This window comes from Primulina tabacum, chromosome 8 (assembly GCF_025594145.1).
Source record: "Primulina tabacum isolate GXHZ01 chromosome 8, ASM2559414v2, whole genome shotgun sequence".
In the NCBI taxonomy this organism is placed as follows: Eukaryota; Viridiplantae; Streptophyta; class Magnoliopsida; order Lamiales; family Gesneriaceae; genus Primulina; species Primulina tabacum.
In genome coordinates this window covers 5,873,332-5,887,917 of record NC_134557.1, presented here as the reverse complement: position 1 = coordinate 5,887,917, position 14,586 = coordinate 5,873,332, and the positions used below count along the sequence as shown (strand labels likewise).

At 32.8% G+C, this 14,586-nt stretch overlaps 2 protein-coding genes across 4 annotated transcripts; one reads left to right on the top strand and one right to left on the bottom strand.

The window, feature by feature from the left end:
• Positions 1 to 4,448: 4,448 nt before the first annotated feature.
• LOC142553326 (ethylene-responsive transcription factor-like protein At4g13040) lies at positions 4,449 to 7,690 on the top strand. Its single transcript, XM_075663499.1, has 7 exons — positions 4,449 to 4,594; positions 5,752 to 5,811; positions 5,912 to 6,042; positions 6,397 to 6,481; positions 6,772 to 6,946; positions 7,092 to 7,213; positions 7,294 to 7,690. The coding sequence occupies exons 2-7, from the start codon at positions 5,769 to 5,771 to the stop codon at positions 7,407 to 7,409; spliced, it is 672 nt and encodes a 223-aa protein (XP_075519614.1). The 5' UTR covers positions 4,449 to 4,594; positions 5,752 to 5,768; the 3' UTR covers positions 7,410 to 7,690.
• A 717-nt stretch (positions 7,691 to 8,407) lies between these two features.
• On the bottom strand, positions 8,408 to 12,937 carry LOC142553325 (uncharacterized). 3 transcript variants are annotated; one of them, XM_075663496.1, is made up of 6 exons: positions 12,749 to 12,937; positions 11,599 to 11,858; positions 11,400 to 11,457; positions 9,821 to 9,921; positions 9,105 to 9,348; positions 8,408 to 8,663 (listed from the first exon to the last, which is right to left on the bottom strand). In XM_075663496.1, exons 2-5 carry the CDS (start codon positions 11,827 to 11,829, stop codon positions 9,106 to 9,108), a joined length of 633 nt encoding a protein of 210 aa, XP_075519611.1. In that variant the 5' UTR covers positions 11,830 to 11,858; positions 12,749 to 12,937; the 3' UTR covers positions 8,408 to 8,663; position 9,105. The 3 variants fall into 3 exon arrangements, with proteins under 3 accessions (XP_075519611.1, XP_075519612.1, XP_075519613.1); XM_075663497.1 differs by having other exon boundaries at positions 11,599 to 11,836; XM_075663498.1 differs by having other exon boundaries at positions 9,105 to 9,342; positions 12,749 to 12,933.
• Between the last annotated feature and the right edge of the window lie 1,649 nt (positions 12,938 to 14,586).

Genomic DNA, 14,586 nt, shown 5'->3' with positions numbered 1-14,586 from the left:
CACATAATAATTATAATCATCATAAACCAAAATTTTGATGGTTTCATAGAAAATAGGGAGTGAACTGTGAAGTTTGTTAAATCGTAAAATTTAGGTACTTTACAATCATATTAAAACGACTTGGTTTTATGGAAAAATTGATATATATATATATATATATATATATATATATATATATATATGTGTGTGTGTGTGTGTGTGTATGTGTGTATATATATATATATATGTTAAAAATTTTGAGTTGCGCTATTACGATAATGAAAAAAGTTTTCAATTCTACATACACAAACATCCGTGATGAAAATATCAAAGATGTTGTTTTCTAGTGTAATGTTTCATTAAGCGTGTAGGACATTTATTTCACATAATCGACTACCTGTTTTCCGGATAATGTCACGAAATTAAGGGAAATGTGGTATTTTGAAAAATAATACATGCATGAATGGATTATAAAACTCCTACAATTATTGATACTCTATTTTACACCATTTTGAAGTTATTCTATTTCAAAGCTTATCTTGTATCCATATAACACATGAGTCAAGAGGGAGTTGTATATTTGCTATAACACCGTCATCTCAGTTAATATAGTCTGAAGTTAATATTTATGACATTATCGCTAGTAAAAAAATAAGAATATTCCCAAACTAGACAATAAATAATCGAAGATTATTATCTTTATTTTAATTAAATCGCGTGAATTTTTCTTATTTTAATGAAAGTTGATATCATGTGTTTATGATCAAATGACATCACATCATCGACGATAAACGCTTTGGTCTAGCATGGAAAAATCCAAAATGTTTGAAACGTGTTTCTATCAAATTTCTATCTTGTTTGCATTCTTTCGTTTTTGGTACTTTAAATTTTACAACCTAAAATATTAGACATTTTAATAACAAATATCGAGAAAAATAGAGACACGAGGTAAACACGTGAGGTAGAAAGATATCAAGTATTTTCAATTTATTATGTAAATGTTGTTTCGAAAAAGGGTTTATTAACCATGAAGTCATTTGTGTAAAATCTAATGGAAATTTTCTTAATTTTGTGGGATATACGAATGATTTTGAAATTAGGTAGTGAAATCTTTATGGCTAAATTAATGGTTCCGCATGCCAAGTTTTTATGGTTAAGATAAAGCTTATAGGGTGGGTCTCATGTGAGATCGTCTCACGGATCTTAATCTGTGAGACGGGTCAACCTTAAAGATATTCACAATAAAAAATAATACTCTTAGCATAAAAAATAATACTTTTTCATGGATGATCCAAATAAGAGATCCGTCTCACAAATACGATCCGTGAGACCGTCTCACACAAGTTTTTGCCAAACTTATAATAAAAAAATAATCACGACGGACTAAGTCAATTCCATATGGCAAAAACTTGTGTGAGACGGTCTCACGAGTCGTATTTTGTGAGACAGATATCTTATTTGGGTCATCCATGAAAAAATATTATTTTTTATGCTAAGGGTATTACTTTTTAGTTTTTATTGTGAATATCGGTAGAGTTGACTCGTCTCACAGATAAAGATTCGTGAGACGTTTCACAAGAGACCTACTCATTTCATATTGTGTGACATCAACAAAACTAGTTTTTTTTCACGTGTGTGTGAAAAATAGTAGATATAATATAAATTTATGTTTTTTAATTCATGTTTTTAATTTTTATCATATAGGAAAATTTTTTATTACTAAACAAACATATACATTATAAATAAAATTATAAGTTATAAATTATTTTAATAATTTGAAAATAATTATTAATCTCTATTCCTTTGAAATTTGAGATGAATTAAGTTTAAAAATAATAAAGATAGCAAAACAAAAAAGCTTCATTATCCACATAAAATATTTTCTCCAATCTCTCTCACTTAATAATAACTAATATCCCTTTGTACGTGTTGGTACTTATGTAGTTCGAATAATTATTTAAACATTTATAGTTTTTGTTATTTTTAAATTAATATTTTTTTATTATTAAAAGTTATATAGTCATTTAAAAGTACGATAAAGATATGATTTAATTATATAAATAAGGTTATTTTAGGAATTTTTTAAAAAAGTATCATCAATAAAATTATAAAATTAAGATATAACTGTAATTTTTTTTAAAAAAAACTTCATTAAATCAATTAATAACTATAAACTTTAATTGTATACGACTAACGTCACTTTGTACGCATCAAGATATAATAATTTTAAAAAAAAAATTTCAAATAACTGATTTTTTTTATAATAATTTTATATTTTAAATATATAGATAAATATTAAAGATATAATTGAATTTGAAAATATATATAACTATTTTAAAAGATGCTATTTTAGGAAAATAAAAAATATTGCATCAATAAAAGCTACATAATGATGGTATAATTGTATTTTTAAATAAGATTTCACCAAATTAGTTTTTTTTTTTTTTAAGGTAAACTCGTAACTTTATTGATTAAAATCATCCATTACAAGATTAACCAACCAAAAAGGAAATACACCATTCATCCAAACAAAAGGTGAAGGCGAAGAACAAGCAAAACGAACAATATTATGAGCAACATTATTCGACGATCGACATACATGAATGCATTCAGAGATCGCATGTCTCTTCAATCGCTCCTTGATGTCCGTTGCACAAAGTCCAATATAGCCAATATCATCTTGTTCGGTAGTGACTGCTTACACTGCCAATAGAGAATCAGATGCTACTTGTACATCCGTAAAACCTTTGTCGTATAGAAGAAGAATTCCTTCCCGGATCGCCAGTAATTCACCATGTACTACTGATAAGGGTTGGTTTATCTGCTTACCAAAAGCCAACAACAAGCGTCCTTGATTGTCTCGAACTACCCCACCGATACTAAATTTGTGACTCTCTACGTTCACAGCTGCATCCACATTAAGCTTGAATGAGCAATGCCTTGGCGGTGACCATATCTTCTCTTGATTTACTTTCAAAGATATATCAGCTATTTTCTCTTTGTTTCTGGCTTTGCGAAAATCAGATAGAAGCGTTGTGCTCCAGGAAACATCAGCTGCTAGTGGTTTATTCTTATCACTATGGAGGAAATTTTGCTTTTCTCGCCAAACCGCCCATGTGTGACTAGCAAAGTTCTCAAAGTCTGACTTAGTTAATTTCTCTTTCAACCACAGACAAAGTTTCCAAGGTGCAAGATTGTGAGCCACCTTGTAGGACAAGAGCAAATAGAGTGTTCTTCCACAAATGTTTGATTGCAGCGCAGAAAAAAAAAGCATGGCACGTTGAATCCATCGGGAAGTTGCACAAACTACAAGATTCATTAACCGGCACATGTTGCCGATAAAGGTTCTGGTTCGTCGGAATACAATCATGTGAGATACTCTACCAAAATATACGTATTTTCGGTGGAATAGATAGGTTCCAAATAAAGGACCACCATTCTTCATTAAGATGCACCGACTGATGTATTGGAGTTAACAATAACCCACGTTGAAGTAGGCACCCATCTTTTACTGTATACCGGCCCTTGGCATCATATTTCCAGAATAAGGAGTCACGTACCCCAGTATCATGCAGTGGGATTTTGAGAATTCACCCGCTACATAAGGATTGAATCTGGCTGATATCAAATCCTTATCCCATCCTCCATTCCGAATCAGCGAACTAACAGACTGTTCTAGATCCCAAGTAGCGCTTGAATCACCGAGTTTATTTTGCATGCTTGGTATCCATTGGTCCTCAAAGATATTAATACTTTTTCCATCGCCCACTCTCCAAATTAAGCCCTTCACCAGGATATACTGCATATCCATCGTACATATTTATATGAGTATTGACGATGTTATACTCACTTATTGAATGTGATGAAACATAGAAAATTTGTACACCCAATAATAAACGTCACCTCATCGATGTTCACAAAAGTGTGAACGATAAGTGTGCAACATATCAACACTATATGTACGACGAGAACATTTCATTGTGGATTGGAGAATATTGCTTGTGGATTTGCGCTTTAATGATGAAGCTCCCGAAATTAATTGTGTGATTTTTTTTCTTAAAATTTAAATATTATATGAAAAAAACGAGTATATGCGAATATGCGTAGGCTCAGAATCGATAATTGTGCAACTTATCAACACTATATATGTGTAGATGATAGATTAATCATTCCAAACCATGCAAATGAATTATACAAAGTAAGATATCAATGTAACCCAACTAATTGAATTGAAATATTTATGCGAATTAAAATTTCCCCTTCCACCAGTTTTTTATATTTTGTTCATTTTTTTAATTTTTTTAAAAAATATTAAATAATGCCATTTTTTTTTAAAAAAAAGTTTTAAAAATAATTAATACATAACGAAGAGCAAAATTATTAAATTAATATAATTCGATTTTTTTATTTTTCACAAAATATTGTTACTGCATATCTAAGAAGAGTCCTCATAAACAAAAGGTGGTAGATGCATGAGTAAAACACCAACTACTCTCTCTCTCTCTCTCTCTCTAGCTATTCTAACAAGTCAGGCAGTCACCACCTTTCCTTTGTAATCCAACCACGAAAACCTCGTCGCCTTGGTTTCTACGCTCAATCATCAGGCCACTTTCAGGTACTGTTTACTGCGAAAAACTCCTACGCTTCTTGATGGGTTATTGGGACTTTTTTTGGTGAAAATATGTTGATAAACTGATTCTTCTGCATCGGTTGACTTTTAGTTTATGTGCAAATTGGTTATTTGCTTCATGGGTTCTGCCATTTGTTTCGAAAGTTGGCAATTTTGTGTATTTCGGGGGGGTTGGCATGGGCTTTTCGTCGTTTTCCTATCTTGGTCCTTGTTTGTCGGAGAAGTCTTGTACGGGTTTTGTCGGCACCGGTGGTTATTTGTGTTGTGACAGGGCTTCCGCTGTTCCAAGGCGGCGGGAAGCCGGCTGAGGGAACTGGATACCCGTATTCATGATCGGAGTATATGACTGAAGGTTGCATGAGGCCCACGTGAGGATTGTAGACCCCACCCTATTCGAAATCAAATTCCAATCTTCATATCGGATGAATTAAGAACAGCAAAAGACGGAGAGGATATAGCAAAGTTTAATTACAAGATAATGGCAATTTTGGGGATCGAGTTCTTAAAACAGAAGAAAGCTGCTGTTTTGACTGTAACCGTGACTTTGATTAAGCAAAACTCCAGCTTGACTTTAAATTACGATGCTAAAATTCCGAGATTATGTGATTTATGAGTTGATGATGAATGGAAAGAGGAGAATTATATTGTATTCTCTGAATGACTGGGAAACTGAGTAAAAATCTCACATTTTCTTGTCTTCCTGGAAGATGGTGGATGGTAGGATTGACTTGTGATTCGTAGTAAATAATAGATTTGGCTTCAATATATGTCTTACTTCATTATGATTCTTTTGTGTTGGTTATCCTTCTACCAGTTTTAGGTTTGCCTTGAAGTTATCAAGAATTTTGTATTAGTTCATGTAGCAGAAAGTACCATGTTTTTTTCAAAGTTTTATTGATCTATTTTAAGGAAGCATAGAACTTTGTTTCTTGTTATCATTTGTATAAGGGAGGTCTGAGCAATTATGCATTCGGATTCCTCGTGTTTTGTCAATTTTTTTTGTCTTGCATATCTCCACCGTCGGCAATATGAACTCATCTTAATTTAATTGCAATTCACTGTTACTTGTAATTATGTTATCCATTTTCACTGTCCCCAACAAAACGAGGTCCCATTAACTAAGTCATCGTCGTGTCTTTTAGGAGGACAGCATACTGCCATGGTCAGCATCAGAAGACGGAGACTATTAGCATTGTCTTCTGGTATTTCATGCTATCTAATTCTTTTAAAATTTTGAAGTACTATGGCCAGCCTATTCAAAACCTCTTAGCATGAGTGCTTACTCGATGCATGATTCTCTAGGGAGGAATTCCGTCTTTGCCCCACTTCCCAGAGCTTTTGAGCATGGGCATACTCCCGAAACTGGTGTGGGGAGTGAAAGACCAGGCAGTGTTCATCCTTTCCTTTTAACCAATAATGACATGCCAAAAGAAGTAAGAACACAGTTCAACGTGCATCTTGCACTTCTATGTATGTGATTTCCAATATATTCTTTGACATGATTAATTATTATGAACTGAATATGAGAATGTTACTTCATCTGGGCTAACACACGAGTGATATAATTTGTCATATTTTGTTTTTTAAATGAATATTTGAGTTGTTTGAGCATTCAAAGATTGGAGCTTTTGCATTTGTAATTTCTTATTTTGTCTTATTGCGTTTTGTTAATTGTTTTAACAATTGTTCGAAGATGCTGTTGTGCTTTATATTTAAATCATCCACTTTGTATTCGAAATCAAAATTCGCTCATTGAACGACAATTTCTTATTTTTGGCACCGATTAGGAATCTACCTTGGATGATGGGACTGGTTCATCAAAGGCATCTTCTTCCATCCTACAAGAAGACAACATTTTTCAGCAATTCCCTGGTCCGTTTTTATAAAGTTGTGGTTCCTGTGTGTAGTCATGCAACAATTTTGACCAATTCTACTTGATTTTTTTTAAAAATAAAAGTATCTTTAAGATTTGATGATAACCATAGTCGAGCTTTTTATAGATCGAATATACTGATTCAATCTATAAATTACCAGTGTCATTCTTTTCTACTCACATTGTCTAATACCTAATTTGGTGTCATTCTCATTCAATGATTTGACCAATTCTTTCCAATATTTACAGCCCATTTTGTTAAATTTGTCCCCTATTGCTTCAATGCCAGAGATCAAACGCAGAAAGAGGCACAGGAGAAAGCATGTCGAGAATCAAGAACCATGTATTATGAGAGGTGTTTATTTTAAGAATGCTAAATGGCAAGCTGCTATTAAAGTTGACAAGAAACAAATACATTTGGGGACTGTTGGATCTCAAGAAGAGGCTGCTCGATTGTACGACAGGTATGTAATATCACAATCTACGATCCTCTAGATCAACAGTTACTAGAAACCGGTCCCAAACTGTAATATAATTTGAAGTCTCCACTTAATTCTACTCTCTATTAGGACCCTATAAATATAAGAATACATCTTCATGAACTTGAAGGGCTGCATTTATGTGTGGGAGGGAGCCAAACTTCGAACTCTCGGAGGAAGAAAAGCGGGAACTCAAGAAATTTAAGTGGGAAGAATTTTTAGCCATGACTCGTTCTGCAATTTCTTTCAAGAGTAAGCCAGCCTTGTAGAATTTCTCAAATGGTTCACCGGTGATACAAACTTGACAAATGAATTCTTTTTCAAACTTTCAGAGGTTCAGAGGCGAACCGGCCATGGTTCACAAATAAAACACCAAAACAATGATTCAGAAGGCGAGCAAGCGCACAGTGTTTTTTCTGCATCAGAAGATGACTCATTGGTTCCTTGACTTATTTCTATTTTTTTTCACGGCAAAGGCAGTAGCGTAATTGCCTCTGGAATAACTCAATTCTTGCATGCATATATATATGTACACCTCTACCCTGCAGATCATATAGAAATTTTCTTGAAAAAACAGATTGCTATGTTTTGTTTAGCAGCATAATAACATCATTGAGTTGTTCTCCATTGGTGTATAGGTTGTCAAATTTCAATTTATGTATGCACAGTGGTTTGAAGCAATTATTATATCATATAAATATAAACAAATAGAAGAGGCAAGAGTGGGTTCCAATGTTATGATCAGCTGCAAGGTCTTTATATTTTATATGCTAACAAGAAAAATCCTTCTTTTACACCAAATGAATGAACAAAAATCTGCAGCAAGTTTTATATGAAATTACATATCATGATTTGATAATTTAAATTTATTATAAAAAAACATGTGTACTAATGTACTATATTGTTTTAAAAGTAACAAATATAGTTTTAGTACACTTTGACCTCGATATTAATAAAACATATAGATTTCAAAATATGGAAATGACTTTTTGTCGTACATTTGGTGTTAAAAAAAATATCCATGTGTTGCAAAATTAGGGTAATTATTGTTAATATATTACACACAAATAATGTAGTGTAGATTATAACATATAAATACATAAATAATCAAATGACTAGTCAGATATTTTATATCCATAAGCCACCAAATTTTGTATTTTATGTCCAAAATTTATTATTGCATTTTTAACATAAAAAATCCAAAGTAAAAAAGTGATATTTTATTTTATATGATAAGTTTATTAATTGATTTTGAAATAATTAAATTTCACTTTCACTGATTTATAAAACTTTAATACATTTATATCCTCATGAGTTCTTGCTAACCAACCCCTCACATGATATTTTGAAAGAAAATTTATGCATATACGACTGAATCATGGAAAACCATGACATTTTCAATAGATTGTCATTCCTGATTCCCATGCCCATACTTAAATCACATAGTTGACTCCAAACATATGATTTACCCGTTTAGACTCGCCGCCGAGCAATTTGGACAAATACAGAGTGCAATTATCCACTGTCCACTTTAATCAAAGGTTCAAGAATCTGAAGTTAAATATTCTTCGATAGTAATGATATAATACATAATATGGAAAAATAATATATCCACTGTCTTCGCAAAATACTTCTTCCATACATGCATCATCGGCGACCGTTTCCAGGAAAAACTTGCACTTTCCTATTCGAACCATTAAATCTGCATGTGATGAAAGGCAACACATAAATCCAGAGCAACCGTGTAATATAAAAATCTCAAATTCGACTCCGTTCACCAAAGACTTGATATGTGAGTTCTTTCAACAATAAGAACCGTCACAAATGTAACAACTTAAACCAGTTTCAATACCCCAATATAGAAGTCCATAACAAATTGATCAACATAAAGACATTGGCCCCTAAATCAATTGTTTGAAGTATCTGTTAAACTTCTACAGCACCAAACATATAGCTTGTTATTTCTTTAATGAAAATAAGACAAAAATAAACTTCAGGAATTAACGTAACATACAGGAGGCCAACTAATCTTAAAAATCTAATGATGCCTTTTATCCGTCACCCCTTAGCCCACCCCCAACCCGCAGCCCAAAAGTCACCGAATAACAAGCAAGCATACAGATAGAGAAACAGACGGACAGACCTTAAGCACTGTTTGTGGCGGGAAGATAAATTCTAATCATGTCTTTCATAGTGATTTTCCTCCTACAGGTAGGACATTTGCCCTGAGCAGCTATGGCAGCTTTGATGCATGCTTTGCAAAAAATGTGACCACACTTGGTGGACGTCTCCTCAACCAATGTGCCCATGCAAACTGGACAACTAAATGTAGGCTCCTTTGGTGGCGGCGGTGTCACTGTCGCTCTCTGTCCTCTGTTTCGCTGAAGCTCACAAACATAGGTAGACAACATAAGATATAGATTTCAACACCCAAACCTCCCGGGAAGAGGTAGCATATGACAAGATTACCAAAGTAGCTTATCAGAGTTCAACTCAGCAAACTAGAAGTTTAAAATTACATTCATCTTAGCAAGAAAAAAATAACACCATGCACAAAGCTAAACCTACAGACTTAATAGCAAAGATCAATATCAAACAAACATGAATTCTTCCAGAGCAACGGGGAACTGTCAGATTATAAATAAAAATACCACCCGCACAGGAACTGGATGTATGCAATATGGACAAATCAATGGCTGGTCAAAAGCTAATTAGTCCCATGTTCATTAGAGTTAATGTTAGTACGGAATGAATTCAAAGACATATCAATCACATGAATAATTATAGCTGAGATATTTTGATATGAACAAACAAGAAAAACTTAAACCACTAAAATTGGCAGATGCAAAAATATGTTACCATGGAATTGGAATTGCTACTGCCTTCTAGATTTATGTAGAAATCGCAAATTGTTTGGCTCGTAGGAAACCTTGCACGCTTGTTGCGAGATGGCCTTTCTTCTGAAACAATTGTTACTTACTTAGCACATTTTTTCCTCACATTTGAAAATTGGAGACAGAAGAAGAAACCACAGGATCACTAAGCCAACAGTATAACATCAGAAGTGTGAAGCATAAACAGGCCTAATTAACTTCAGATTCCAAACAATTGACCAAGAATAGACATCCTTGAAGCAGGGGGCCATTACCAAAATTTAAAAAGCAAGTATTTTATTTCTGGTTAACGTGACTCAGCTTGCAACTTCTTTTAAACCATTGACGTTATTATATGACTTCGACTAGTAAGAGCAAAAATAAAATCGAAAAGAAGATCCTCCAGGCTCCAACTAATGTAAAAACTACCACATGCAGCATTGCCTCAGATAATCTAGAATGGAGAATAACTAGAAAACTGGCGGTTCTAATCTCCAAGCAATCTAATAATGAACAAGTTAATAAAGTGGCAAAGATAATAAATCCTTACACAGCATTCACAGAGTCACTTTTCCAAATTATGAAGTTATATAAGAGCACACTTGAACGTTAAAGCTTGGTTTATTTTAAAGAAATCAAAGGAAAATCAATTTTTCTATTTCTTTTTATTGCACTAAAATTTTAGAAAATATTTTCAAATCTAAGAATTTAAAAGTTTTTGAGCAACAAAACATACTCTGATTTCCTCCACAAGGGACAAGCGTGCAAAGTGCAATGGCAATAAAATCAAGCAGGATTGAAGCAGTTGAGCATGAATTGCATATAACCATTTATGATACGATTTGACAAATTTGACTTGAATTCACTAATTTACATAGGTAATCCGTTGTTGTTATAAAAAAAGTTATCCCATAAAGCCAAAAATCAGAAGCGGGGGAAGAGAATTTGGAAGGAAAATTTTCAATGTTGGCCAGGAAATGATATGAAAAATTCATCATCCATCTTGAGAATGGTAAAACCACATGTTCGTGAAATGTGACCCGTATCTCATATCCACTCGCTCAACACCTATCTTAACTGAATCATAACAGAGTGAATTAACGAAAAAAAGTTCACATTCCATCCCTAAATTGAAGTCCTTGATATTAATAAAAGTTATTATTAGATCTGGATTGAATCTATAATTTTATGGTAAATTCGAGGCAACATTCCATTATATCTACCTAGTACAAAAAAAAAAACATTCAAGTTCCCCAAAAGAGTTTTCTACAATCATTCTTTTCATCTATGTTTTCCTTTTCCATCATTCTTCTCAAATTTTCTCCGTTTGCCATGGAAACAACTGTTTATTCAATACGTGTAGCATGGATGTGCACATCTTTTTGAGTCCATAATTAACATAATCATCATTAAGGAATGGAGATGTTCAGAAACAGCATTACGCCTCATGTCAAAGGAGAATGTTCATCAACAAATTTGCAATATAAGCTAGCCCTTGCAAGATCTCCAAAATCGGAACAAGATAGGCATTTTAATAAAGTTGAAAATACTGCAAATAAATTTACCAGATTCAAGATCAACCACAACAGTATGTCCATGATTTCTTCTAGAATTGTTTTTAGCCTGAAATAAAATTATCACATAGTTACTGCCTGATTATACAAATGCATGCAAGAAAAAATTCGACTAACTACTAAAAGAGCAAATGAAGACAACAATGACAAAGAAGAAGAATAAAAAGTGGTGGTAAAATATATGCTATACCTCTGCAAAAGCTCTTGGGGAAGATATGATAACATCATCATCATATGCATCCAGGTCGATTGCTGCAGTCAGTGGTAGGTTTCCTTCCTGCCTGTCCTGAGAACTTGCGTGATTTGAAGTCCCCTCCTGACCACATGGCATTTGGGGCACAACATTAAGATCGACATCCAACATTGGCTTCCTCCGTCTACTACCCCTTGTATACCTCCTGACTCGATCCTGGCTGCTCATGTTATACCTAATCCAAGCACTCAAATCTCCTAAAAGTCATACATGGCACAAACTTAAATCAAAATAAAATTATTGAAGTATCGACAAATGTTTTGATTTGAAGGAAGGAAATTTTAACAATAGGAACTGATAATGAATGAATCGGTAAATGGTATATATTACAAAGTAAATCTAATGCTAGAGCGTGAAACACAAAGACAAACAGCAACTTAACACCTCCAAACTCACAGCCAACTAAATTCATCAGCCTCGCATCCTTCAGATTTAATGTTTATAAACAATTCTCACTTTTCAGCTCGACATAACTTCAGGTTCAAAACTCATGCAAATTGAAATGATTCAACTTTAACCAAGTCTAACCTTATCTATTTTAATACACGCACAAATCACAAGTTACATAGAAAATGAACACTGGCACAAAATTTTGTCGTCCAATCTCTCCCCATAAACATTAAAAAAGAGTTCAATTTTCTTTTTTTAAAAAAATCCATTTCTCGTAAAAATAATGGTCGCGGCCAAAGAGAGCCGTCCAAAAAACAGGAACTTTCTCTTATCAAACTACAAAAATTACAAAGGGATTTATCAAACTCGCAAAAATTTCGAATCTAACGCAAAAACAAAAGGAAAACGAAAAAAAGGGCTGATTAAACCGACATTGAAAAAAACATAAGATTGGAAACTAATGAAAAAAAATGGAAAATTACGGATTCCATAAAACCTCGAAATCCTTGACACCCATTGCAGACTATTAATCATACCGAAAAAGCACAAAACAATCGGTGAAGAAACCAACACTTGCAACGATCAACTTACAAATCCAACATTTATCCGATCACACGTAAAGCGACTGCTAATGAACAACAAAAGGAGAAAAAAATTCCCGATTAAATCCAAAAAAAAGGAGAAGCGGAAATTTAACCTGATTTTACGAAAGCAAAGGAGGAAATTCCAAGGTATGGGTTCTAATTTATTGAGAGTGTGACAAAAGTTTGAAACGATTTGTTTAGCAAGAACACGTAAAGCCGAAAGAAAGGAAAGTCCAGCCTTACGAACTTCGCCGATCTTATTACTACCCGGGGGTGGGGGTGGGGGTGGGGGTGCGTCATGGGTGACGGGTGGGCGAGCCAAGTAGCAAATAAATATTTAAATTTAAAGTATATAATTTTAATTTAAATATATTAATTAAATAAAAATAAGAGCAAATTACATAATAGATGGGTTTACTCGACCCTAACGGTTCGGATTTTTTCGAGTCAATTTTTTTTTTTTTTACATGAAGGTGGGCCCGGATCACTCATGTGAAGTGATCCGGGCCGCCCGTGCAGCCTGCACGGGCAAGGTGAAACAATCCTTTGTAAATAGATGGATTCTTTTTTGCCGTTTTTGACTAACCAAAAAAATATTTATGCAATTTCTAAGTCCATGTGTGGATTTCGGATAAAATTCGATAAAAGAAACATTGAAAATCTTGAACAGATGTATGATATTGAATTAAATGTTTTAGATATGACATTAATATATGATTTTTGAGTACTCAAATATGTATAACAAATTTTGATATTGATGACAAGATGAAATTCGATATAAAACCTTGAAAATCTAGTACTGTTATATGATATTTGAGTACTAAATTTTTCAAATTTGTCATTAATATATGATTTTTGAGTACTCAAACATGTATAACAAATTTTGGTATTATTGACATATTTTTTTCAGAGAAAAATTAGTACCAAATATTAAATATGTGGCTAATATATGATATTTAATTATAAACTCTTTTCGATCGGATATTAATATATGATATTTGAGTAGACAAACATATATATTAAGTATTAATATCAATGTACTTGTTCCAATTTTATAATCAAAATATTATCTTTTGTACCAGATTTAAACAAATTTGTTCTGCAATATCATGTATATGTTTCAAAATTTTAATGTTTTTTACTGAATTTAATTCGAAAAAATAAGAGTGCGGAAATATTTTTGTGTAAATCATGGACCGCAAAGAAAATTTCGGAAACTAAATACACGTCTAACTTTTTATGTTAAGACAAAACTTGTGTAAGACGGTCTCAAGGGTCGTATATATGAGACGGATATCTTATTTTGGTCATCCATGAAAAATTATTACTTTTTATGTTAAGAGTATTACTTTTTATTGTGAATATCGGTAGGATTGACCCGTTTCACAAATTAGGATCCGTGAGACGATCTCACATTAGATCCACTAATAGTATTATAGTCATTATCCACTTAATTTCAACAAATTGTTAATAATTATTATATCAATGTGCCAGCTAACATGATTATATATTTTTATATACTAGAAAAATGTACGTGCGTTGCACGTAAAAATCTAAACTGGTGAAAATATATGTACGAAATTTTGATAATATTTAAATAAATTAAAACATGGTTAATAACATTTATCAACTGAAACAAACTAAGCAATGAAAAATAAAAAATCATGACCATAGACGGTATATGAATCAGATAAATTATCTTATCAACTTGACACACTTTTCAATATGCTTCTTGGTTGATTTTGACAACTCAACAACTCTTTATCGTAGTTTGTTATAATATGCATATAACTATTTTGGTATGTTCAGCAAGTATCTGATCATCTTTAACATCTATTATGTTATTTACAATCTTTATCGGAGATCTGACATGCTCGTAGTTTGCTTCTTTATCACGCCATTTTTTCTGTTTTCTACATTGTTTTTATTTGATAATCTTATTTTCCCGATT

Bases quoted from the DNA above. Each gene is read 5' to 3' on its own strand.
- LOC142553326 (XM_075663499.1), top strand. From the start codon at position 5,769: ATGGTCAGCATCAGAAGACGGAGACTATTAGCATTGTCTTCTG. The intron at 5,812-5,911 runs GTATTTCATGCT...ATGATTCTCTAG, and splicing joins ACTATTAGCATTGTCTTCTG to GGAGGAATTCCGTCTTTGCC. The intron at 6,482-6,771 runs GTCCGTTTTTAT...CTTCAATGCCAG, and splicing joins CATTTTTCAGCAATTCCCTG to AGATCAAACGCAGAAAGAGG.
- LOC142553325 (XM_075663496.1), bottom strand. From the start codon at position 11,829: ATGAGCAGCCAGGATCGAGTCAGGAGGTATACAAGGGGTAGTAGACGG. The intron at 11,458-11,598 runs GTATAGCATATA...ATTTTATTTCAG, and splicing joins CCCCAAGAGCTTTTGCAGAG to GCTAAAAACAATTCTAGAAG. The intron at 9,922-11,399 runs GTAAATTTATTT...CAATTGTTTCAG, and splicing joins TGTGGTTGATCTTGAATCTG to AAGAAAGGCCATCTCGCAAC.